Source organism: Scylla paramamosain, chromosome 14 (assembly GCF_035594125.1).
Source record: "Scylla paramamosain isolate STU-SP2022 chromosome 14, ASM3559412v1, whole genome shotgun sequence".
Classification (NCBI taxonomy): Eukaryota; Metazoa; Arthropoda; class Malacostraca; order Decapoda; family Portunidae; genus Scylla; species Scylla paramamosain.
The window spans coordinates 12864923-12889074 of NC_087164.1; the positions used below are offsets into that span (position 1 = coordinate 12864923).

At 44.9% G+C, this 24152-nt stretch overlaps 1 protein-coding gene and 1 non-coding gene across 2 annotated transcripts in view; both read left to right on the forward strand.

Annotated features, from left to right (window-relative positions):
- LOC135106884 (AT-rich interactive domain-containing protein 3B-like) overlaps window positions 1–24152 on the forward strand; it is a 120519-nt gene that overhangs the window by 36596 nt on the left and 59771 nt on the right. Inside the window, exon 4 of the mRNA XM_064016257.1 lies at window positions 21675–21747. Coding sequence (XP_063872327.1) covers window positions 21675–21747 — 73 coding nt within the window. The remainder of the gene's footprint in view (window positions 1–21674; window positions 21748–24152) is intronic.
- Window positions 22981–23053, forward strand: Trnak-cuu (transfer RNA lysine (anticodon CUU)). Its single transcript has one exon. It is a non-coding gene; the product is annotated as a tRNA-Lys (tRNA).

Genomic DNA, 24152 nt, shown 5'->3' on the forward strand with positions numbered 1-24152 from the left:
GTCAGTTTTCAAAGTGTCTGTTTAGTTAGTCCTTTCATTTTGTGTGTCACTGCTTCTGTGTTAGTCTTTCAATTGTCTGTTTAGGTTGTCATTGATTTTTGGTCTTCATTGTCTTTGTCTCCAAGTTTTTCAAGTTTCTGGTTAGTTTTTCAGCTGCCTTGTTAGAGAATCGATTAATTTTGGTCTTCACTGCCTCTATGTTAATTTGCCAAGTGTCTGGTTGGTTTATCCCTGATTTTTCTCGTCACTGCCTCTGTTTTATCTTGAAAAGTGTGATGTATGTGGTTGTTTAGTTAGTTGTGTTGTTGTTGTTGTAGGGAAGGGCGTGGTGGTGGTAGTTGTGATAGTGATGATGGTGGTGGTGTGGGTGGTAGCAGTAGTGATATTGTTAGTATTGTGGAGAAGAGACGTGGCGGTGGTGGTGAAGGTAAAGATAATGATGGTGATAGTGGTGATAATATTTGTGGAAGTAATAGTTCTGGTGATAATGATAATGATGGTAACAATAGTGGTGGTGGTGCTGGTGATGGTGGTGGTGGTGGTGGTGGTGGACGGATGAGCCCAATTAATACGTGATGAGCCACAAATTAATTAGCTGTCAGGTGTGTGATGGATGACTCTGATTGATCTTCAACTTAAAATTAAGGTTACTGCCCACCTCTCCATCTCTCCACTTCTTTCCTCCACCCCTTCATCCGCCCCTCCATCCCCCACTTCTCTCCTTTCCTCATCCTATCATTTCCTTTTTGCATCTTTTATCTCCTCTATTACGCCTCTCCTTTCTTCTATCCATCTCATTTCTCTGTCTCTCTTGTTTCCTCCATTCTTCCTCTTCTCTCCTTCATCCCTTCTTTTCTTTTCTCTGTACAATCTTTCCATTCCTTCTCTTCTCCTTCCTCCATTCCTCTTTATCTCTCTTCACTCCTTCCCTCTTCCTATTCAGTTTTTCTATCCTTCCTCTCCTTTTCTTCTCTCCACTCTTCTCTTCCTTCCATCCTTCCTTTCATACCTTACTTTTCTCCTTCCCTTCTCCTCTCTCCCTTTCATTCATTCATCCATTTTTTCTACATCTATTCTTTTACTTCCTTATTTTCACCTCTTTAAACTATTTCCTTCTCTCCATTTATTATCTGTCTGTCTGTCAATCTGTCTGTCTATTCGTCTCTCTCTCTCTCTCTCTCTCTCTCTCTCTCTCTCTCTCTCTCTCTCTCTCTCTCTCTCTCTCTCTCTCTCTCTCTCTCTCTCTCTCTCTCTCCCTGGCATACACCCCGCCAAGGCCACGCGAGTCAGACAAAGCTCCCATCCAACTTACCGATTTCAATATTAGATAAATACACCGATTCCAATTAGCACGCCCAAGTATATGTACTTACTCGTCTGCCACAGCCTTGGGCGAGGCGGCGGGCGGGGCGAGGCGGGGCGGGGCGGGGCGGGGTAGGACGGGACTGGGGATACGGGAGGAGCTTGGTAGGGATAGAGTAAGGAGGAGGAGGAGAAGGAGGAGGGAGGAGGTGGAGAAGGATGAGGTTGTGAAGTACTGGAGTAAAGGGGAGAGGGAGGGAGGAAGGGTGATGGAGAGAGAGAGAGAGAGAGAGAGAGAGAGAGAGAGAGAGAGAGAGAGAGAGAGAGAGAGAGAGAGAGAGAGAGAGAGAGAGAGAGAGACGTGAGAAGCAGGGAAAGAGGAGACAGACAAAGAAAGATGTATTAGACAGAAAGACAGACAGACAGATAAATAGATACATACAAACACACACACACACACACACACACACACACACACACACACACACACACACACACACACACACACACACACACACACACACACACACACACACACACACACACACACACACACACACACACACAAACATCAACACACAAATACACGAACTAATACCTCAATATTTCAAATACCACAGAAATACAAATACGAAAATACACACATACAAATGATACAATCACTCACCAGTTTTTGCATCTAAATCTGGCAGAAATAACAAACAAAACAATTTGAGCATAGAAATAATTGAAGAAGGGAAGAGGGTGGGAAGGGAAGGGAAGGGAAGGGAAGGGGTGGCGTAGGAGTCTGTAAGGGAACATGATGGATAGGAGGAAGGGAAAGGGGAGTGGATGTGATGGTGATTACATATGAATAAGGGAAGTTAATAGGTGGAGTGAAGAGGGATGCTGGATAAAGGAGGGAGGGAGGAGGTATCTCTCTCTCTCTCTCTCTCTCTCTCTCTCTCTCTCTCTCTCTCTCTCTCTCTCTCTCTCTCTCTCTCTCTCTCTCTCTCATCAACATTACTCAATATATCCAATTCATCATCTTTGAAAGGTACGAAATATAATTCATATACAGTATATTGTAGTAAATCTGATAACGCACACACACACACACACACACACACACACACACACACACACACACACTAGATAAGAAAAAAAAGCATGAAATTTAGTGCTATCGTAATTAATGTCACATAATAATTTAGAGAGAGAGAGAGAGAGAGAGAGAGAGAGAGAGAGAGAGAGAGAGAGAGAGAGAGAGAGAGAGAATTATTATTATCATTATTATTTTCCTCTCAGGCATGGAAGTGGGCGTGTTGGGTTATGTTCTAGCGGGTGTTCTGGCGGATGGGCGGAGCAGCAGCGGGCGAGGGCGGGCGGTGGGCGGGCGGAGGGCGGGCGAGGGGCGGGCGTGGATCGATGAGTGGGCGGGCTGTGTGTGTGTTTGTGTTAGAGGAGCCTGGGATTATCTGGCGGCGTGCGGCGTGTGAAGATAGCCCTGTTAGAGAGAGAGAGAGAGAGAGAGAGAGAGAGAGAGAGAGAGAGAGAGAGAGAGAGAGAGAGAGAGAGAGAGAGAGAGAGAGAGAGAGAGATGAACTTAAAGAAAAAGGATGTAGGAGAATGAATGAATGAATGAATGAAATAGGACATGAGAGGAATAATAAAGAAGTAAGGCAAGAACTGCAAGAATTAAAGGAAGGGAGACAGGAAGACAGGAAGAAAGGGAGGAGGAAAGAAGAAGGAAGTTAAGAGAGAAATATAATGATGAAATAATGATAAAGAAAAGCAAGAAGTGAGGAGACATAATATATCACAGAAAAAAAAAAGAAAGAAAAAATATTAGTAGTCGTCATTGATTGGTGAAAAAAATAAATAAACAACTAGTGCAACAACAGCAACAACAACAACAACAACAACAACAACAACAACAACAACAACAACTATCACTACTACTACTACTACTACTACTACTACTACTACTACTATTACTACTACACACACACGCACACACACAAACACAACATGACACACAAAGCACCATGAAAAATACAAACAAAAAAATACCCAAAAGACCGCAAGACCCACACATAGAAGCAATAGAGAAACATAAGACTCAAGTCCTCACCTCTTTCCCTCTGTCCTTCCTGACGTACCCTGCAGGGAATCCTTAAAGAAGACCAGGGTTATTGATGTGTGTCTCTCCTTTCTTGAGCCACTGAGGGCGGGGCGCAGGAGAAAGAGGAGGAGGAGGAGGACGAGGAGAAGGTTGAGGTGGACAGATTGCAAGCAAGATCGATTTTCCAGTTAGCTTGGTGAGAGGGCGACTGTTGTTCCCTCAGCCAGCCATCTTGAAGGACAGGGAGAGAGAGAGAGAGAGAGAGAGAGAGAGAGAGAGAGAGAGAGAGAGAGAGAGAGAGAGGGAAGGGGGAGGACACATACGTAAGATTCAAGATGAGTATTTGTTGAAAAGAGAGCCAAAGAGAGAGAGAGAGAGAGAGAGAGAGAGAGAGAGAGAGAGAGAGAGAGAGAGAGAGAGAGAGAGAGAGAGAGAGAGAGAGGACAACGACAACAAAAACAAATGAAAACTACGACACAATACAGAACAACCGAACTCTCACCCCCTTCCCCCTCACACTCTCTCACTCTCCTTCACTCCTTCTTAATCTATAACCTGAATCTGACCCGGCGTAATCGATTAAAGGATAAATTTAAAGCCGGGAACGAAGACCTCTGACAGGGGGCGGCGCTGCCCAACCTCAGAACCTATTTTATTATATCTTAAAATGCCCAGGCGGATATGACACGAGGAACAGGGAAGCGCGATAGCCGATAACCGCCCTTGGGACCAATGGGCTTTAAGGGCGAAAGCTGAATGGCCCCTTAGTCTTATCTGGCCATCACCCCTTCAATCAAAGCCACCGTTGAGGGCCACAAGGGCGCATCTCGTGTAGCCAATCAATTTCACTACGTTCTTATTGGTATGTGTTTCTTGATGAACAAATGGTGACTGGTAATGGGTTGTATTTCTATCCTGCCTCGCTGGTTTTGTTGGGAATATTGTTGTTTATAAATACATACGCAATTTTATTCTCCTCTCTCTCTCTCCCCCTCTCTCTCTCGCTCTCTCACTCTCCCGTTCACTCTGTAGATATTTCTCCTTTTGTCTCTCTCTCTCTCTCTCTCTCTCTCTCTCTCTCTCTCTCTCTCTCTCTCTCTCTCTCTCTCTCCTCGCAGTAGGGTACTGGATAAGTGTGGCCGGCGTGAGGGGAGGTGTGTGTTTGTGAGAATGCCTGTTGTACTTGGAGAGCGGGACTTATGCTTTCATGGTTTATTCGCTGCGTCTTGGTGTGTGTGTGTGTGTGTGTGTGTGTGTGTGTGCGTGTGTATGCGCGGGGTGGGGGGAATGTTGTCTGTACCATCGCCATTGTGATGAAGAGACAGAAGGAGATGGAATAGAAGGAGGAGGAGTTGAGGGAGTAGTTACGAGTAAATGAAGTGAAAGAAAAGAAAGGAAATAGTAGAAAGAGAAGGGAGGGAATTAAGGCAGTGCAATGAAGGAGAGGGAAGTGAAGAGGAGATATAAGAGACTAAAAATATATATAATAATGAAAAGTTAACAGAAGTGAGAGAATAAAAAAAAGGAGGAAGAAAGTAATAAAAAGAGGGGGAGGGAAAGAAGACAAGTAGGAGGAAAAGAAGGAGGAGGAAGAGGAGGAGGAGGAGGAGGAGGAGGAAGAAGAAGAAGGAGAGGATTGAGGATAAAAAAAAAAGTAAGGCTGATAAACACTACTGATTAAGACTCTTAAAAATAATAACAATCTTATCACTTCCTCTGCTTCTTCTTCTTCTTCTTCTTCTTCTTCTTCTTCTTCTTCTTCTTCTTCTTCTTCTTTTCTTCTTTCTCTCCCCACCCCCACTCCCGTTCCCCTTCGCCCCCCCACACACACACAAACACACACACACACACAAACACGCACATACACACACACACACACACACACACACACACACACACACACACACACACACACACACACACACACACACACACACACACACACACACACACACACATGCATTGTTATTTCTTGTATTGAGTTGTGTATGTCTGTTTGTTCTATGGTAGCGTTGTTGTTGTTGTTGTTGTTTTTGTTGTTGTTGTTGTTGTTGTTGTGTTTCTTCTTCTTCTTCTTTTTCTTCTTCTTCTTCTTGACATTAGTAGTAGCAGTAGCAGTAGTATTAGTATTAGTAGTAGTATTAGTAGTAGTAGAAGTAGTAGTAGTAGTAGTAGTAGTAGTAGTAGTAGTAGTAGTAGTAGTAGTAGTAGTAATGGCAGCAGGGTTGTAGAAGATACATATCATTAGTTATTTGGGGAGCATGAAAAGAACAAGTCACTATTCATTATTTTTTTTGACATACAACTGAAAAAAATATATATATAACTGAGTACAATTCTAAGTAAAGGAATGAATGAATATTAAAATTAATAAACTAGAAAAAAATGTTAAGTAATATAGCATGTCAATTTTGAAGACAGTAAAGCTTGCATGGTAGAAATCAGCTTAGTTTTGGAGTACATAGAATAGAATTTATGACTTATTGAACAGATAATGATGATGATGATGATGATGATGATGATGATGATGAACTAGCTCATATAGACTTAAATGGCCCCTTTATTTGTTCCTTTGAAATGGTATAGTTACGAGTAGGTTTAGTTTAGGATAGTTGAGGTTGACGATAGTATAATAGTATTCTGATAGTAAAGATAGTTAAAGTAAGTGTGGTATATTCTCTCTCTCTCTCTCTCTCTCTCTCTCTCTCTCTCTCTCTCTCTCTCTCTCTCTCTCTCTCTCTCTCTCTCTCTTTACCCTACTTACTCATACCCTCACTACTATATCCTACTCCTCCTCCTCCACCTCCTCTTCCTCCTCCTCCTCCTCCTCCTCCTCCTCATTCTCTTTTTTCTTCCCTTTCTTATTCTTGCCTTCAATCTTCCCACCTCCTCTCTCTCTCTCTCTCTCTCTCTCTCTCTCTCTCTCTCTCTCTCTCTCTCTCTCTCTCTCTCTCTCTCTCTCTCTCTCTCTTCTCTCTCTCAATCATTCGTGTTGGCAAAAACTTGTTCTCATAATTTTGCTTTAAGCACAGATAGAGTTGCATGATGACCGCACTCGGCATTAATTAATCTCTCTCTCTCTCTCTCTCTCTCTCTCTCTCTCTCTCTCTCTCTCTCTCTCTCTCTCTCTCTCTCTCTCTCTGATTGTCTACACAATCCTTGGCTTTCATCATCTAAAACCCTCCATTTTCTCTATCATTTACACAGACCATCTTTTCCATCATCTATGCACACCCTATCTATCATCTGTACACACTATATTTCTCAACAGCTCCTTCACATATCGATTTTCCTTCCATCTACACTTACACACACACATTTCCCTTTCTAAGCCCCTCGCCCGAAGCAAAACTAGCAATAATTTCCTGCGCAGGATTGAGAACAGAACCGCACATTCTTCTTTCTCAACTACGATCAATTTCCTGAGAGATCCGATGGGCGGGGTGAGGCTGGGCTGAGTTGGGCTGGGCTGGACTGGGCGGGGAATGGACTGGATAGAAATGGGCGGGGCAGAGGAAAGGGAAGGGTCAGGTGGAGTGAGGTAAGTAGGAGACGTTGTGGGGATGATGTTTAGTTGTGGGTGTGGTGGAGGTGTGGATGGGTGGACTCAAGTTTTTGTGATTGGGTGGATGAATGGGTCAGTGGAATGTTGGAGGAGTGATGGGTGATATTCTCGAACGTTTCAGGGTTTCTCGTCGTTCAGTTTTAGTTCTACTGGAAGTTATGGGGAATTTCAAGTGAGTTTTCATGATTTCAGCGATATTAGGAAGCTGGGAGAAAGGAGAAGCAATAAAAAAAGACAAATGAAAGTAAGGAAAAGTGGAACAGAGGAAAAGAAGATACAGATGGAGAGGGACATGAAAAGAACATAGGAAGAGAGAAAGAGAAACGGATACAAGAGAAAGTAAAGATAACAGATGGACAAAAGAAGAAAAGCAACAACAACAACAACAGCAATAACAACAACAACAACAAGGGAAAGGAATAGGAGGCAATAAAGGGAGTCAGCTATAAGGTAACAGGAGGAGGAAGGGGCGGGAAACGGAAAGGGAACTGGGAGGATGAGAACGGGGAAGGGAAGGGAAGGGAAGGGAATGGGGTCTGGGAAGGGCCGGGAGAATGGTAGAGGCAGTGGTAGTTGGGGTGGTGGTGGTGGTGGTGGTGGTGATGGTGGTGGTGGAGCGGCCGCTGATGCACCTCCGTGAGTGATTAATTGGTGTGTCTTGATTGGAGTTTTAATTAGATTCTGAGGAGAAAACCCGAGCCGACCCGAGCGACCCCGTGGTGCCGCCGAGGCGAGCCGAGGAGCAGGTGAACCGAGGGGCGCCGCCAGGTGTAGGAGAGAGAGAGAGAGAGAGAGAGAGAGAGAGAGAGAGAGAGAGAGAGAGAGAGAGAGAGAGAGAGAGAGAGAATATACATACGCGTAGATTCACATCAGTAACGGCTTTTATGGACTTGAGAAATAAAAAAAAAGAAAGAAAGAAAGAAAATAGTCATATATTACAGCAAAATAAAAGAAATATTGAAATGATATTCACTTTGCTATGCGTTGAAGGCGTTAAAATCTTAAGAGAGAGAGAGAGAGAGAGAGAGAGAGAGAGAGAGAGAGAGAGAGAGAGAGAGAGAGAGAGAGGGAGAGGAGATGCCTTGGAGGAGAAAGGATAAGAAAAAGTGAAAAATAAACTGAAAGAAAAGAAATATGCAAAATCTTAATATTCTTTTTAATATTATGCAATGAAAATGATGAAATATTATACATGAATTGCATTGCGTGAAAAAAAAAAATATATGGAGTGAAAATAAGAAACGAAACATTGAATTAACAAGAGAGAGAGAGAGAGAGAGAGAGAGAGAGAGAGAGAGAGAGAGAGAGAGAGAGAGAGAGAGAGAGAGAGAGAGGGAGGGATCATAAAGTATACACCAGCGGGAGATCGACAACACCCGGCTACTGTGTGTGTGTGTGTGTGTGTGTGTGTGTGTGTGTGTGTGTGATAATCCCTCTCTTGTTCTCTCCTTCGGTACACACACACACACACACACACACACACACACACACACACACACACACACACACACACACACACACACACACACACACACACACACGCACTTTGAAACTCTTCCATCCCTCGCCCCTCCTTCCACTGACATCCTCCATGGTAACCTCTTCTCCCTATAACAAATATTCAGCCCTGTCTATCCCCCCAAAGTCTCTCTATAACCTTTATATCAAGCTGCTCTCTACTCCTAGTGTTCTCATGATCCCGTTTCCCTCGCCCTCTTCTTTTCTTGTCTTGTGTTTTGTTGTCTTTTTTTTTTTTCCCGTTGTATTGCTTTGTAGATCGTTTTGTTTCGTTTTGTTGTGTCTGCTTGTGCTGTGGGAGTCTTGATTTAATTTCTTCCCTGTCTCTCTGTATTTTTTTTTTCTGCATTTATTCTTTCTTTCTTTTTCTCCTATTGGCCACGAGTTAATTATTTGTTTAACCTCTTCAGTTCTTGCATCGCCGAAAAGAAATGATACGGTTATATTTTCTTCTTGTTGCAATTTGAACATTTTCCTTCATACCTCACCCTTCTTTAAGCACCAGGAATTCTCAAATAACACACTCACACTCGTATATCACTCTAATATTCCTCTCAAATACCCCCCCTCAAATACCCCCACTCAAACATCCGACTCCTTTTAGCCCTTCAAATTAAACTGCCCTCGTTCTTAGAGTCTCACAAGCCTCCGGGACAACGTTAACTCGCTTCCTTCTCCTTCTACCTCCTCCTCCTTTTCCTCCTCCTCCTCCAGGTCAGCCGTCCCCTCTCAGCGTGCAGAGCTAGCATTGAGAATCATCAGCCAATTAAGGAGAGTGATCGCTCGTAAAGCCATGGCGTCGGGGGTCGTGTATTAAAATATAGCTGATATATCTTGTCTTATCTGATCCATGCCAGGCTGAAAGGGGCGCTCCGTGTGTGTGTGTGTGTGTGTGTGTGTGTGGGTCTGCTCGCTCTTGCTCTCTCTCTCTCTTCTAGCTTGCCTTTCTCTCTCTCTCTTTCTTCTCGCTGGTCTTGTGATAGTGTCCGTTGCTGTAAGTGGTGTTGATGGTGGTGGTGGTGGTAGTGGTGGTGGTGGTGATTGTGATGTTTAGGGTGAAGGAGAGGAGAGGAGAGGGAGGGTAATGGAGGAGGACGGAGTTGGTTGTTGTTGTTGTTGTTGTTGTTGTATATATCTTTCTTTTTTTCTTCTTTCTTGATTCCTTTTCTTTCTTTTTTTCTTTCTTTCTTTATCTCTTCTTATTCTTCCTCTTCCTCTTCCTCCCTCTCTTCATCCTCTTCTTGTCCCCACACACTCATCATACTCCCCTTTCCTCTCAAAACAAAGTAACGTTCTATCCAGTAAGTAATTCAACAATATTCTTTATCTTTTTTTTTTCCTTTCCTCTAATAAATACATTCTCAATCAATTTCTTGTCTCATTTCATGGCTGTTAGGTCTTTGGACACAGACACTCAGACGTCGCTCTCTATCACCTCCCTGCGTCTCTATTATCATCTTTCAAATAAACACGTTGATATTATTACCTTCCACTTACGTATTCATGTATTTTTTTTCTTCAAAGTATTTATTTTTATTGCGTCCAATTTCACGGCTGTAAAGACTCTGACATCGAACCTTCATTCAAATTTCTTTATTAATTCTTGGCAACGTCTTTGTTATCTCTCTCTCTATCAACCTTTTAAGGCGTCATTTACCTTGTCTTTGTTAGTGTGGATGGGTAGTCTCTCTCTCTCTCTCTCTCTCTCTCTCTCTCTCTCTCTCTCTCTCTCTCTCTCTCTCTCTCTCTCTCTCTCTCTCTCTCTCTCTCTCTCTCTCTCTTTATATCTCCTTTTTCATTTCTTATTCTCCATCTCTCTCTCTCTTCTTCATCTTTCGTTCGCTAGCTCTCTCTTTTCTTTGTCTTTCGTTGCTCGTCTCTTCGTTCCTCATTCTTCGTCTCTCTCTCTCTCTCCTTCGTCTTTGTCTCCGTCTCTCATTCGTCATCTCTCTCTCTCTCTCTCCTTCGTCTCTCTTTCTCCCTCCGTCTCTCTCTGTCTCCCTCCCTCGCGCTGCCCGCCTTGCCTCCACCTGCCATCTCCCTCTCCCCTCTGAATTAATGTGCGGGTGCTGATATCTGGCCACCGACGGGCGTTATTTGTTAACAGCTTGTTGCAGACGGTGTAAGCCATTAGTGCTGGCTGAGGAGGAGGAGGAGGAGGAAGAAGAGGAGGAGGAGGAGGAGGAGGAGGAAGAAGAAGAGGAGGAGGTATAGTGGTCGTACTCGTGCAGGGCGTTGTGTGTGTGTGTGTGTGTGTGTGTGTGTGTGTGTGTGTGTGTGTGTGTGTGTGTGTGTGTGGATGGGTTGGTGCGGGCATCACTGACTCTATGATTGACAAATGTTTCCCTCGCATGCGTGGTGCCCCATCCCTCAGTCCGCTTGCCGCCCCTTCCTGCACACGCCCGCACACCTCACCCCCACCCACACGCCCACCACCATCACACCCGCCCACCACAGGGAGATAAAACCAAACATACCATCCACACCACTACCACCACCACCACCACCACCACCGCGGCGGCCGAGGGCATGCAGGTAACCAGTCAAACGTGTTCACAGGTGCTTCATGAGTCGCCGTGCCGTCAGCCCCTCGCTCACCAGCAGGCGGGCGGGCGTGTGTGCTCCGTGCTTCGTGTGTCGTGTGTAGTCTTAAGGGGCAGTTGTGGTGCTGTGTTGGTTTTGTGTTGGTTTGCTAGTGTTCTCTGCGAGTCACTGTGGGCTGTCTCTGTGTTGCTGTGCTCCGGTGCTATTAATTGAAGGCCTGTTGAGGGTTTAAGAGATTGTGTTTGGTGAGGGTGCTCCTTAGGAAGGCTTCCCGTGCTGTCGTGGTGCCGTACTGTAGGTGGGAGTTGTGGCTGTAGCTGCAGCACCAAACAGCAGGGTCTCTCCACAGCAGCAGCCGGTGGCCGGCGGCGGCGGCGGGAGAGGAGAGCGTCGGGTTACTTCATCTGTCCAGTCACAACGGGGGGCAATAAAACAGTGGGTTCTGATTGGGCGGGAGCGGCGCCCTGCTGTCGTATTGGCCAATTATCGAATGGTAATGAGCGGTGCGGCGCGGCAGCGGCGGCGTAGGCCGAGCCCGGGACGCACGATGCTTATCGCGCCAGGAATCAAGCATTATTTAATTCCGACATCTCATTACGCGGGCAAGACGGGCGTATCCATCAGCGGCGGCGAGGGACCATTTTTCAGCGGTCGGCGCGGCGGGCTGGCGGGGGCTGGCGTGGGGCTGGCTGGGGCTGGCGGAGGCTGGCGTGGGCTGGCGGAAGCTGGCGGGTGGCTGGAGGGGGGCTGGCGGGGCTGGCGGGGGCTAGCGTGGGCTGGTGTGGGCTAACATGGGGTTGACAGGGGCAGGCGTGGGCTGACGTGGGCCGGCGTGGGCTGGCGTGGCTGGGATGGGTTATCGTGGGATATCGTGGGCTGAGGTGGGCTGGCGTGGGCCGCGCCGCGCTGTCCCTCCCGCGGCTTAATCGTTAATGTCCGTCGCCTGGAATTTATAGTGATCGAGGCATTATCAAAACAGTCATAATTTGGCCGAGATGGGCGGCGCATGAATATGAAAATTGTACATTACTGGAGAGCCGCGGGGGCCAGGCTGGGGTGGGGCTGGGGGCTGTGATGAGTAGGGGCTAGGATGGGTAGGGGGCTGTGATGGGGCTGAGGGGGCTGAGTTGTGACTAAGGGACGGATATGAGAGACTGAGGGGGGATATGTTGAGAACTGAAATGAAGATAAATGATGCAGAGTCTGGTGTGAGGAGCTGCTGGGGGCTGAAAGGTTGAGGGGCTGTGGAGACGGATATGTGGACCTGAGAGATAAATGTCAGGGACTAAGAAAACTGACCGGGTGTGACTGAACGACTGATACATGGACAGGTGGACAGGTGTAAGCGAGTGAGGAACAGTTATGAGGAGCTGAAGTGGAGGATTCGAAAAGACTGAGAGGGGTGTGTGGGGACTTCAGCATAAGAGGAACTGGGAAGTGATGCTGGGACGTGTATGAAAGAGTGACTGAGAGGCTGAGAGGCTGAGGGGCGTGGTGGAGGAAGCCAGGCAAAGGATGGGGGCCGGCGAGGAGCAGACACGCACCTGAAACGCAGTCCGACACGCATCCCGCCACGGCTGAAATGCATCCGACCAAGTGGCAATAAGCACCCGAGCGCACGCCAGGCAGGTGGGGAGGTGCGGAGCCCGTGAACCACTGCACGGGGCGGGGTGCTGCGAGGGAAGGCAGTGGGCGGGTGCAGTGTGAGTCTTCAGTAAACTACGGAAGTTCGTGGGAGAAGAACTGAGAGAAAAGGGGAGAGACTAAGAGACCACTGAGAGTAGCTGAAAGGAGATCGTGAGGAGAGAGAGGAGAGAGAGAGGAGAGAGAGAGGAGAGAGAGAGAGAGAGAGAGAGAGAGAGAGAGAGAGAGAGAGAGAGCCTACTCAGTATACCACTCCCAAAAAGATAATTGTGGGATGAAATTTAAAAAGACAAACAATTTACTCCCAGAGGTGTCTTGATACTCCAATATTCAAATCAGTCCAAGTCGCAGGAAGGAGGATAAAACAGAAACACGTCGAGATTTCCAGAGTTTAACAACGAAGGGGATGAAAGAGTGAAGGTACTGCATAAGCCTTGCATCAGTAAGATACACACGCGTCCAACACCACACGCACTTCACTTTACAACCACCTCTGCACTCAAACACGGAAGCAGGAAATTCCCCAAGCATACACACACACAGACGCACAGAGAACAAACGTCATCCAAACACCGAGATCTATACAAGCACTTATCACAGCGGCGATCACCTGTTTTGGCGCAGAATCGATCCCACAGGTAGGCGGTGCGGTGGGCAGGGGTCGGGCAGCATCACTCGCCCGGGGGATGTCTACGAGGAAGAAGAGGAGGAGGAGTAGGTGAAAGAGAAATATCCAAGACCCATAGCCAGGAGGTGGGCAGTGGTATTACGGTACCCTCTCCCCTTCTCCCTTACTGTGGACTCCCGTAGCCTCTAATCCACAGCTTGTGCACTGGGCCTTTTGATTTGGGAAATTCTGATGCGATTTGACTTAAGACGCCCGCAGGGGGGGATGGGGGGTGTTAGCAGGGTTCAGGTGCGGGGATTACTGTACCGCTAGGGATGCTTGGGTCACCACGTGGGAGAGAGAGAGAGAGAGAGAGAGAGAGAGAGAGAGAGAGAGAGAGAGAGAGAGAGAGAGAGAGAGAGAGAGAGAGAGAGAGAGAGAGAGAGAGAGAGAGAGATTAAGTGAACTCAAATTTTCGTCTTCTCTAACCTTTTTCTATTACTACAAAGATTTCTCTCCTCTCTCTCTCTCTCTCTCTCTCCTCTCTCTCTCTCTCTCTTAGTCAGTCAGAGAGGAAAAGGGACTATACCAACCGACAGACAGACAGACAGACAGACAGACAAAGACAACATCAAAGCACCATTGTTCCCTTGTTACAATCCTATACCACAGCTGTGATTAACCCCGAGAAACATTCCTTAGTTAGAGAGAAGAAGCAGCCAGAGAAGCAGAGAGAGTATTGCTGTCACACCTGGTGAAGATAACGAGCGTCCTGGTGCGATAACAGAGTACCCTGACACCAGTAATGGATTAGGCATGAATGGTGCATTTATTGGCCACCCCTCACACGGCAATACAAGGCCAGTGAATAGAACCCTTTCACTTATTAGTCTTCAGGTTCTTAAACGTCTCGGGTCCGCAGTTTTGCAGTGTTTTTTCTTCTTTTTCTTCGGATTTTTGTCGTGTCCTATTATTTTCAATGTTCAGTATTTGTTTTCATTTATTACTCTTTAGATTCTCAAGCTCCTCGGTTCCTCAGTTGTTTGTCGATTTTTTGTACTTCGTTTCAGCATTTCTTCTACTCTGTTATATTGTATCTATCATGTGTTCTTCTTTATCTTCTATTCCTTCTATATCTATTACATCGTCTTCTACTCTATCCACCACATCTTCCTTTCCTTTTTCTTTCTTCTGCTATGCCCTCCTTTCCTTTTTTCTACTGTATATTTTTTCCTCTCCTATTCTCTTCAGTATACTCTTCCATTTATTACCCTTCTGTATTCTCAGTCGTTTCTGTCTTACTTTCATACTTCGTTTCATAATTTATCTTCTAATATATCTTCCTCTTTTTTCTTTCCTTTCCATTTCTATTCAGTATTCAGTATTCGACCGTTACGAGGCCCTAGTGGAAGTTATTGGTGTTTTCAAGGATACTTTTGTGATTCCAAGGACAGTTTAATAAGTGTTTTCTATCATCAATGATGAAAATAGCTATAGGAACCTGACAAGTCATCTCTGTGGCCTTTGAAAATAATCCTGATAAGAGAAGGAAGTGTTTGAGAGTATATTTTTTTTTGTTAGATGAAGTTTTGTGTGTCAGAGAGAGAGAGAGAGAGAGAGAGAGAGAGAGAGAGAGAGAGAGAGAGAGAGAGAGAGAGAGAGAGAGAGAGAGAGAGAGAGAGAGATGGAAGTTAATCACGATCGATGTGCATGTACAAGAGTGGTTAACTGCCTTAATGGGAAGTGTGACGGTCATCTGGAGAGGGCGAGGCGGGAGTGGTGGTGGTGGTGGTGGTGGTGGTGGCGTGCCCTGAGGCGCTCTCCAGTATGGGTCGTGATAATATCTTGTTTTGATCATCACGCGGCCTTTCTCTTCCCTTCTTCTCCTCCTCCTCCTCCTCCTCCTCCTCCTCCTCCTCCTCCTCCTCCTCCGCCTGTTTGTGACTCTTTTGTGTTATTCCATATTTCTCTTCCTCCTCCTTCCCTTCTTCTACTTCCTCTTCCTCCTCCTCTCTCATTGCAGGTTAGATAGTATTCGTATCCTTCCTGTATGCAGATCTGCTAATGTTTGTTCATCCTTTGTGATCTTCTATTCTCCTACTCCTCCTCCTCCTCCTCCTCCTCCTCCTCCTCCTCCTCCTCCTCCTCCTCCTCCTCGTAAACTTTCCCTTCCTCGCTTCCACATCTTTCATTTTAAACATTTTTCCTTCTTGGTCAAGTGGAAATTGTTGATATGTTCTCTAATGGATGGCTTATATCTTGTTATTTCATGTTTGATGAGTGAAAGTGAATTGCAGTTTTCGTTTTTTTTCTTTCATTTTTTTTAAGGAATGAATAGATTGGTGTATGAATGAATGAGTGAATGAATGAATGACTTTTTTTTAATTGTTACATGTAGTTTTTTTTACTCATGCGTAGGTAAAAAAAAATATGAATAGAGAAAATAAAGATATGAAAAAAAAAAACGCACGAAAAGTATTCATAGACAAAAATGAACATAGGTTAAATTTATACAGGTAAAAATATATACTTACATAAACTAGCGTATTCATAAGAAAAAAAAAAAATCATAATAATAAGTAAAACAAAATAAACAAAAAGGAAAAATAGAATTCACAACCCACCAAAAAAAGAAAACAATAACACCATTCACAAAAATAAACAAAAATATAAAACAACAACAACAACAACAACAACAACAACAACATCAACAACACGAATATCTTCACAACCACGATTACTTTGCGCTTTCTCATCTGCTCCTCTTCTCCCTACTGTAAGCCCGCCCGTTCACCACAGCCGCCCTCATATGCAAGCCGCTCAGCTCTACGTAAGCCTCTCACTGCTGCGCCTTCTCATCAAGCTTAATAGAAATGGCCTGGCTCGGATTTACAATATCATTTCTAAAGACACTGATAGCAAGAGAAGTGATCGAGTAAATAGTGATGGAGGAGATAAAATTTTAAGCACTTATAGTAAAGTTTTTCCTCACATTTTACTATCAATGGTTTTATTCTTATTAGGTAAAAGATTTTTTGTTCAAGGTGATTAGTTACGTTCTCATTACTTTTTACCGTTGATGATGCGTAATCCTTGTCAAATTATTGTTTTCAGAGGCCACAGAAATGTTTGGTCGTATTCTCATGATTTTATTCTCGTATTTTTGGTTAAGCTTTTACCAGAATCATGAAAACATCCTTGGAAATCCTCAGTAACTTCCACGGGAGCTTGTTGGAAGTAACTGAGGTAAGATTCCGATATATTTGAGAGTGCAGTTCAGGAGTCATGCTGTCATTAAGTCTCCATCCAACCACCTGTCTCTCTGTCTGTCTATGTAACTGTGCATCTGTCTATCTGTCTATCTTTCTACTTGTTTGTCTATTTATCTATCTGTCCATCTATCTATCTATCTATTTTTCTATTTAACTTGACTAATACATCCTGTAAACAGTGCCCGTCAAAGGAATTGGGTCTAGACACACACACACACACACACACACACACACACACACACACACACACACACACACACACACACACACACACACACACACACACACACACACACACACACACACACACACACACACACACACACCCTCACATCCTTGCCTCATAAAGTACCAGCAGAAAAAAAAAATCAATATGCGATACTGATTCAAGGCAATGACGTCCTTCGCTGCCGCTATATGCCAGAGTTATGCTTCCATTTTAACCTTAATGGCAGCATAGTGTATTGTTTTTAATGCTCCTCACTGGAACCACACACACACACACACACATACACACACACACACACACACACACACACACACGTACATACATGGACAGTAGTCGAGTAATATACAATACTTACTTCCAGTGTATTTTGCGTTCCTTCTTTGATCTACTTAAAATCTGTTTGCTATATTTTGCTTGTAGATTGTTTGTTAGAGGACTTAAAATTGAAGAAAGTTGAAGGAAAAAACTAAACACAGTGAAGATGGAAAGTTACGGGTTAGTCAACTCTTAACCACGACTGCAAATACTGAGCCACTTCAGTCATTAAGTCTGATCTGCTAAGAATCTTTTGCGATGTTTCGTTACTAGACTGTCAGCAGATCCTTAAGAAATGAAGAAAAACTAAAACAAACTTGAGGTAGAAACCGAAACTTACTCAGTTCCTCACCTTCTAACCACGACTATACCAGCTCCTTTAATCTCAAGTCTGATCTGCTAAGAGTATTTTTTGCCAGGTAGTCAGTAGATCCATAAGACTGAGGAAAAGACAAAACACAGTAGAAGTGGATGGTTACTGAGCTAGTCTACTTCTAATCACCAGTGCACAAAGCTTCCTCAATCTTAAGCCATCTAATCTGCTAAGAATCTGTAGTTACGTTTTGTTACTAGACTAGATTCCTTAGGAGTGAGGGAGAGCTAAACACACTATGGAAGAAGAGCAAAGGTACTCATTTCCTCAGCTTCTAGCCATGGGTGTACAAAACTTCCTCAATCTTAAGCCATCTAATCTGCTGGGAATCTATAGTCAGGTTTCGTCACTAGACTAGATCCCCTAAGACGTAAAGCTAAACACAGTAAAGGGAAGTTACTCAATACCTCAACATCTGACCACTACTACATGTATACACCGAGCAACCTCGTAAAGCAAGCAGAGCGCATCAAATTTCCAGTCCATTATTTAATCCATCTCAGTGTTTGCTCTCTACTCTTCGGGACGGACGAGTTTACGGTTCAGTGTTTCCTTGATGGCACATGAAGTAGAGTTTACGTTGCAATTAATCTGCCTCGGCCGAAGCCACGCACGTCTTCAAGGAGAGGATGATTCAACAAGACTGCATCGTTCCTTAGCGGCCAAAGCTGAAGTTACTGCGTGTTTTCTTTCGTCAGATTACTTGAGGAGAATTTTATGTATATACTAGAGAGAGAGAGAGAGAGAGAGAGAGAGAGAGAGAGAGAGAGAGAGAGAGAGAGAGAGAGAGAGAGAGAGAGAAGCAGTCAGGCAAGTTAACATAATCTCAAGAACACAGGCCATTAACACGTCAACCTTCTGATTCCCTCAACTAACTTACTCTCTCAGACCGCGCGCTGTATGCAATCTCCCCCCTTCCCACCCCCCTTCTCTCTCTCTCTCTCTCTCTCTCTCTCTCTCTCTCTCTCTCTCTCTCTCTCTCTCTCTCTCTCTCTCTCTCATTGCATTCACTTTCTATTCTAACCAGTTTTTAGTCAACTTACGTGTCCAGTTCCAATGTTTTCAGGTTTTCTATGCATGGGATGCCGCACGTGTCTTTCTTTCTTTAGAGAGAGAGAGAGAGAGAGAGAGAGAGAGAGAGAGAGAGAGAGAGAGAGAGAGAGAGAGAGAGAGGGGAAGGGTGTTAGTATGTGGCGAAATTCTAAGCGTATAATCCCAACACTACTCGTCGGATGAAGAAGAAACTCATATATGTTACTGTCCTTACTCCATCCATCTCAACCTCTTGCTTCCCATCCCCCTTTTTCCCTCTTATTTTCTACTCTTATGTCATTCTTTAAGTACTGAAATACCCCTTTCCATCTATTTTTACAAGTATTACTGTCATTTTCGATAGATATCCTTCACTATAGACCAACAAATTATAATAAATTTTTTTTTATCGTCCTCTTTCTCGTTTTCGTTCTCTTTGTCTCTCTTTTTCCTCTCCCCTCATTCCCACCCTTTCTCCGTCTTCCCCTCTCCGCTTGACTCTCTCTTTCGCTGACGTCCCCCCCCATATGACCCCGCCCGGCAGGAGACCAGACGGGTTTTTGCCCCTCTGAGGAATGCTGCTGCTGCCTCGACCTTGACTCTGGCCGCTGCTAACCTGTGTGTTGTGTGTCTTCGTGTCAGAAAGCGAGGCATACACGGAAGTTTCTATACAGAACTGACGGGGTGAAGGTGGTGGCGGAGTTTCGAGGGACCTGAAATACGTAGAAGGTCTGGGTAGCGTGTGCGTTCTTGAAGGAGACGGTGTTGTTTTGACTTGGGTTATTCTTGTGGGAAGGTGGACATTTTTAGGTCTTGAGGGAAGGCTAGAAGAGCTTGGTTAACTTCTGTGTACTCTTAAAGGAAATGGTGTTGTTTTGTCTAGAGTTATTCTTGTGGAAAGGTGGGCGATTTAGACTTACAGAATAGCAACTTAAGAATGATAAAAGAAGATACGGTAGGCAGAGAACGAAGTGTACGGATGAGGTTGTGTTTTGCTACTGGGGCGGCCTGGAATAGACGGGCAGTTGACAAAAATAAGTGGAAGAAGTCGAGAGGTCTTCGTCATGCAGTGGAATCATAGCGGCTGACGGTGGCAATGATGACTGGTGGTTAGAGAAGAGAGACCTGTGGAAGGTATAGTTTGGCAGTAACGGCGAAGGCGGTGAAGGTAGACGAGGGTAGAGGAGTAGAGAAGGGGCTGGGGAGAGGAAGAATGAGTTATGTTGTATTTATTACGAAGGTCTTAAGAATGTGCGCTTGTATGTTCCTTTATCTTCACTGTTCGTGGTTTCAGTGGTAGCGTAATTCATAGAAAACGCAACTTTATAATTTTCTTCCTGTTCTGATTTGGTTCAGTTGTGTGATTTATCTTCTGTACAGTCTTCCCATTTCATCTACTTTCTTCCTTTTCCTCTTCTGCCCAGATCTGCAATTCATGCCTCGCTCTCCCTTCCTTTCTTCCAGCCCGTTCTTCTCCTTCTCTTGAGAATATTGATGCTTCCCTCCCTATCCCTCATCCCTTCCTTCCTTTCCAGCTTGCCTTGATGTCTTGGTCTCGCTCTCCCCCTCGCCCTTCCCTCCCAGCGGCAGGTACTCGTGCTGATGGCTGCTCTTTATTCTGGGCAGCGCGGGTGTGATGGGCGGCCCGGGTGCGCAGAAACAATTATGTTGGGTGCGCAGCGGGCGGCTGACGGGCGTGACAAGCGGCGCCACGCTTCAGCCGCCCGCACACCTACTCCGGCGTAAAATATTGGGGGTTTAATCAAGGGATAAACCCACAGTGTTGGCGTCCCGCGGGGCTGCGGCAGTAATGTTGATATCATGGTAATTATTGCAGTAATTCATCCCCGTCGCGGCGCTGATGAATCACAGGCGGTCGGGGGAAGGGAAAGGAGAGGGAAGGAGGAGGGGGAGGTAGGGGGGCCGCGTGTGGGTTGCCGCATAGCACCACGCAGGAAGCTGTGGTGGTGGTGTTACGTCACTCCCTGAAGGGCGGGGATGGTTCCGCGGCACCCTCAGGAGCGAGGCCAGTTTGTACGTGCGCTAGCAAGGGAAAGTTTGTAGTCTGTCAATCTGGCGTCTGTGTGATCCATATTTAGTAACGCTTCGGACTTTCACAAGGATATTTTTTCTTTTTTTTCAAGCACCACAAAGATAATTCAGGTTCCCATGGATATTTTTACGAATGAAGATGTTGAATTTTTGTTAAACTATCAGTAGAACGAAGAAAAGACCCTTGAAAACCCTTTAACATCCTGCACAACTATCTGTCAAAAACATTCGAGATATGACGCCGAAACTATTGAGAAAGCGTCCAGAGAGAGAGAGAGAGAGAGAGAGAGAGAGAGAGAGAGAGAGAGAGAGAGAGAGAGAGGTTATTAAGATGAACACACGAGCATAGAGGTGAGGGTCGGTGACGCAAGACTGAGGTGACTGACTGACTGACTGACTGGGCTTTGACTGACGCCCTTGAGTCGGCCTCGCGCTGCCCATCAGACCAAAGAATCGTGTCTCGGGAAGTGAAGTTGTTGAGTTGTCTTCGTTTGGAAATGATGCACCTTTTGTTTTCCTTTTTCGTTTCTGGGACACGATGCTCTGTGCTCCTGTATCAAGGTGGAACACGCTCTTTGCTTTATCTATTTTTAGGTAATTCTAAAGTGGACGAAGGTAAATTTTTGTGGTTTCAAGTGGAATAAGTTGCATTCTTTTTTTTTTTATTTAACGGTGAAGAAGCTGCATTTTTGTAATTTCGAAGTGGAAGAAGCTGCATTTTCTAATTCAAAGTGGAAGACGTTGCATCTCTCTAATCTACCGTGGAAGTGCATTTCTCTGAATTGAAGTCGAAGAGGCTGGATTTTCCTGATCTGAAGTTGAAAAAGCTCCATTTTTCGTGTTAAAAATGCATAGGTATTGTTTTCTTCATCACAGTGGATATATTTATTTGTCCTTTCGTGTATCAAGATGACAGACGCACAGCATCACTCCAATGAACGATACGAATTCCAATACAGTGTTAAAAGTCGAGATAAGACACCAAAACATCTGAGAATACGAAGCAAACGTTACTACTGGCATGCTTATATAGTCATCATCTATTCATTATCTTTTTTTTTCCAGGTGTATCGTGTTTGCTTCATTCTGACGTGGTGTTTTTTGTGCTTGGTTTCAGTTGTACGAGCTGGACGATGACGTGAAGAGGAAGGACTTCCTGGACGAGCTGTTTTCCTTCATGCAGAAACGAGGTGAGTACCGACAAAGCTTTCCAATTACTCTTCCACATAATTTCCTCAGAATTCTGGATACTCCTTTTGACTACTCTTTGGGGAGTGGCATCTTCATTGGACCTGTATTTTTAAGCCATTTATTGCCCTTCACCAGAGCCCTTCTTACATAAAAAAAGCGTATTGGTTCACTTACTTTCCGTTACTGGGACACGGAGGCGAGGAAGAATGGGCTGAGGAGGAGCAGAAGGAGGAGAAGGAGGAGGAGGAGGAGGAGGAGAGGGGCGGAAAGAAGAAAGACAAGCGCCAGGAAAAAAAAAACTAGAACAAGAACAAGAACAATTAAAACCTTAAAACAACAACAACAACAACAACAACAACAAGGGAGGAGAAGGACTGGAGCAGCAAATGTACGAGTGTTTTCAACGGGTGGGAAGCTCTTCGGGGGGCGTCTGGAGTTGTGAGCGCCAGCACGCAGCAGGAGGGTAAAGGTTACACTCCTGTGCTACTGACGGCTTGCAGGAAACACACCATTCACCAGCCTGCCTCTGTGTGTGTGTGTGTGTGTGTGTGTGTGTGTGTGTGTGTGTGTGTGTGTGTGTGTGTACCTCCGCGTCTCATCTCTTCTTCGCTGCTTTAGTTCAGTCTCTCTACAACAAAGTCTGCTATTACTACTACTACTACTACTACTTGTCCTCCTACCCTTGCATCTTTCTCTCTTTCTCTTCCCCAGTAGCCACACACACACACACACACACACACACACACACACACACACACACACACACACACGAAGAGAAGGAATCAAGCAAATAAAACAAGAATAACGAAGTGACAACAATAAAAAAAAAGTACATATCTTACGCAAAACGTCAAGAAACGAGAAAAAGTCCATGAGAGAGAGAGAGAGAGAGAGAGAGAGAGAGAGAGAGAGAGAGAGAGAGAGAGAGAGAGAGAGGACGCAGTTACAAGTCTTCCTTAAAACGCACGTGGTGATACAATACCCTAATTCCTTACCCCTCTCCTCCTCCTACTCCATCTCCTCCTCCTCCTACTCCTCCTAGCTCAGTCACAAAAAGCGTGCAGTGAGTGACACAGAAATACACGCCTTACCCATGTGTACCAGAAGTAGATTCAGCCGTTTTAGTCTAGTTTAGCTGGAAGAGTACAGCGTAAAATCTAGCAAACAAAAAAATCTAGACAGAACAGTGGAGAATAACTATACACTTTGTTATGGACGTCCAAGCTGCATATGCCCGGCTAGCTCAGTCGGTAGAGCACGAGACTCTTAATCTCGGGGTCGTGGGTTCGAGCCCCACGTTGGGCGAGGTGTCTTTTTTTTTTTTTTTCCTTTGTTTCATTCAATTTTCACTTTACGGCTGCCACATTGTACGAGGTGAGGTTGGTGGGGAGGAACCTTGCGTCACTAGAAGCACTGGTAAAGTTGCGGTGTGGTAGAGGTAGTAGAAGTTGTAATGCTAAGGATTTGATCAAAGTAGCAGTAGTAGTAATAGCAGCAGCATTTATCGTCATCGTCGTCATTGTTGTTGTCGTTGTTGTTGTTGTTGTTGTTGTTGTTGTCGATAACGTTACCATATTCAAAAAGCATTATCAATATCAAGATCATTTCATCACTTCCTCGTAAACAAATAATAAACACAAAAGCCTTAGTATGCCTCCTACTGACATATCTATTTCCACCACCACCACCATTACCTCACCGTTCCTCTCCTCTCGCATGCTAACACTTCAGTACGATACGTTGATACAAATCCTGTTCACATTTTGCAGCTACGCCAGATTTGAACGTAATCTACTTAAGGAATTTGTAAGCATTCCAAGGCGCGCTTATTGAGTGGATCTTGGAGGTTCGATTTAATTATTCGTCTCTCTCTCTCTCTCTCTCTCTCTCTCTCTCTCTCTCTCTCTCTCTCTCTCTCTCTCTCTCTCTCTCTCTCATCCTTCCTTCCTTTTTCTTTCCTTCTTCCCTTTCTCTTTTTTCTCATCTCTTTCTTTCTTTCCTTCCTTCTTTCTCTTTTTTTTTCTCTTGAGTTCTTTCCTCCCCATTTTCTCCATCTCTCCGTTTTCTGTAGTTAGTTCTTCCTCCCTCCCTCCCTCCCTCCCTCCCTCCCTCCCTCCCTCCTCCTTCTCTTGCTCATCTTCACTATCATACCTCTCACTTTAGTCATTACTTCATCACAAACAACTACATAACAACAAAACGATCTCAACAATATATGCTTTTACTTTCTGATCTGCCTTTGTGTTCTGAATTCTTTCTCCTCCCATTCTTCCTCTTCTATATACAAAAATACCTGAACACTGTTTGCTATTATCTTCTAACATGGCTTTGTGTTCTATATTCCTCTTCCTCCTCCTCTTCCTCCCTCTCGTCCTCCTGCAGCTCCACTTTCTGTACAATCCTG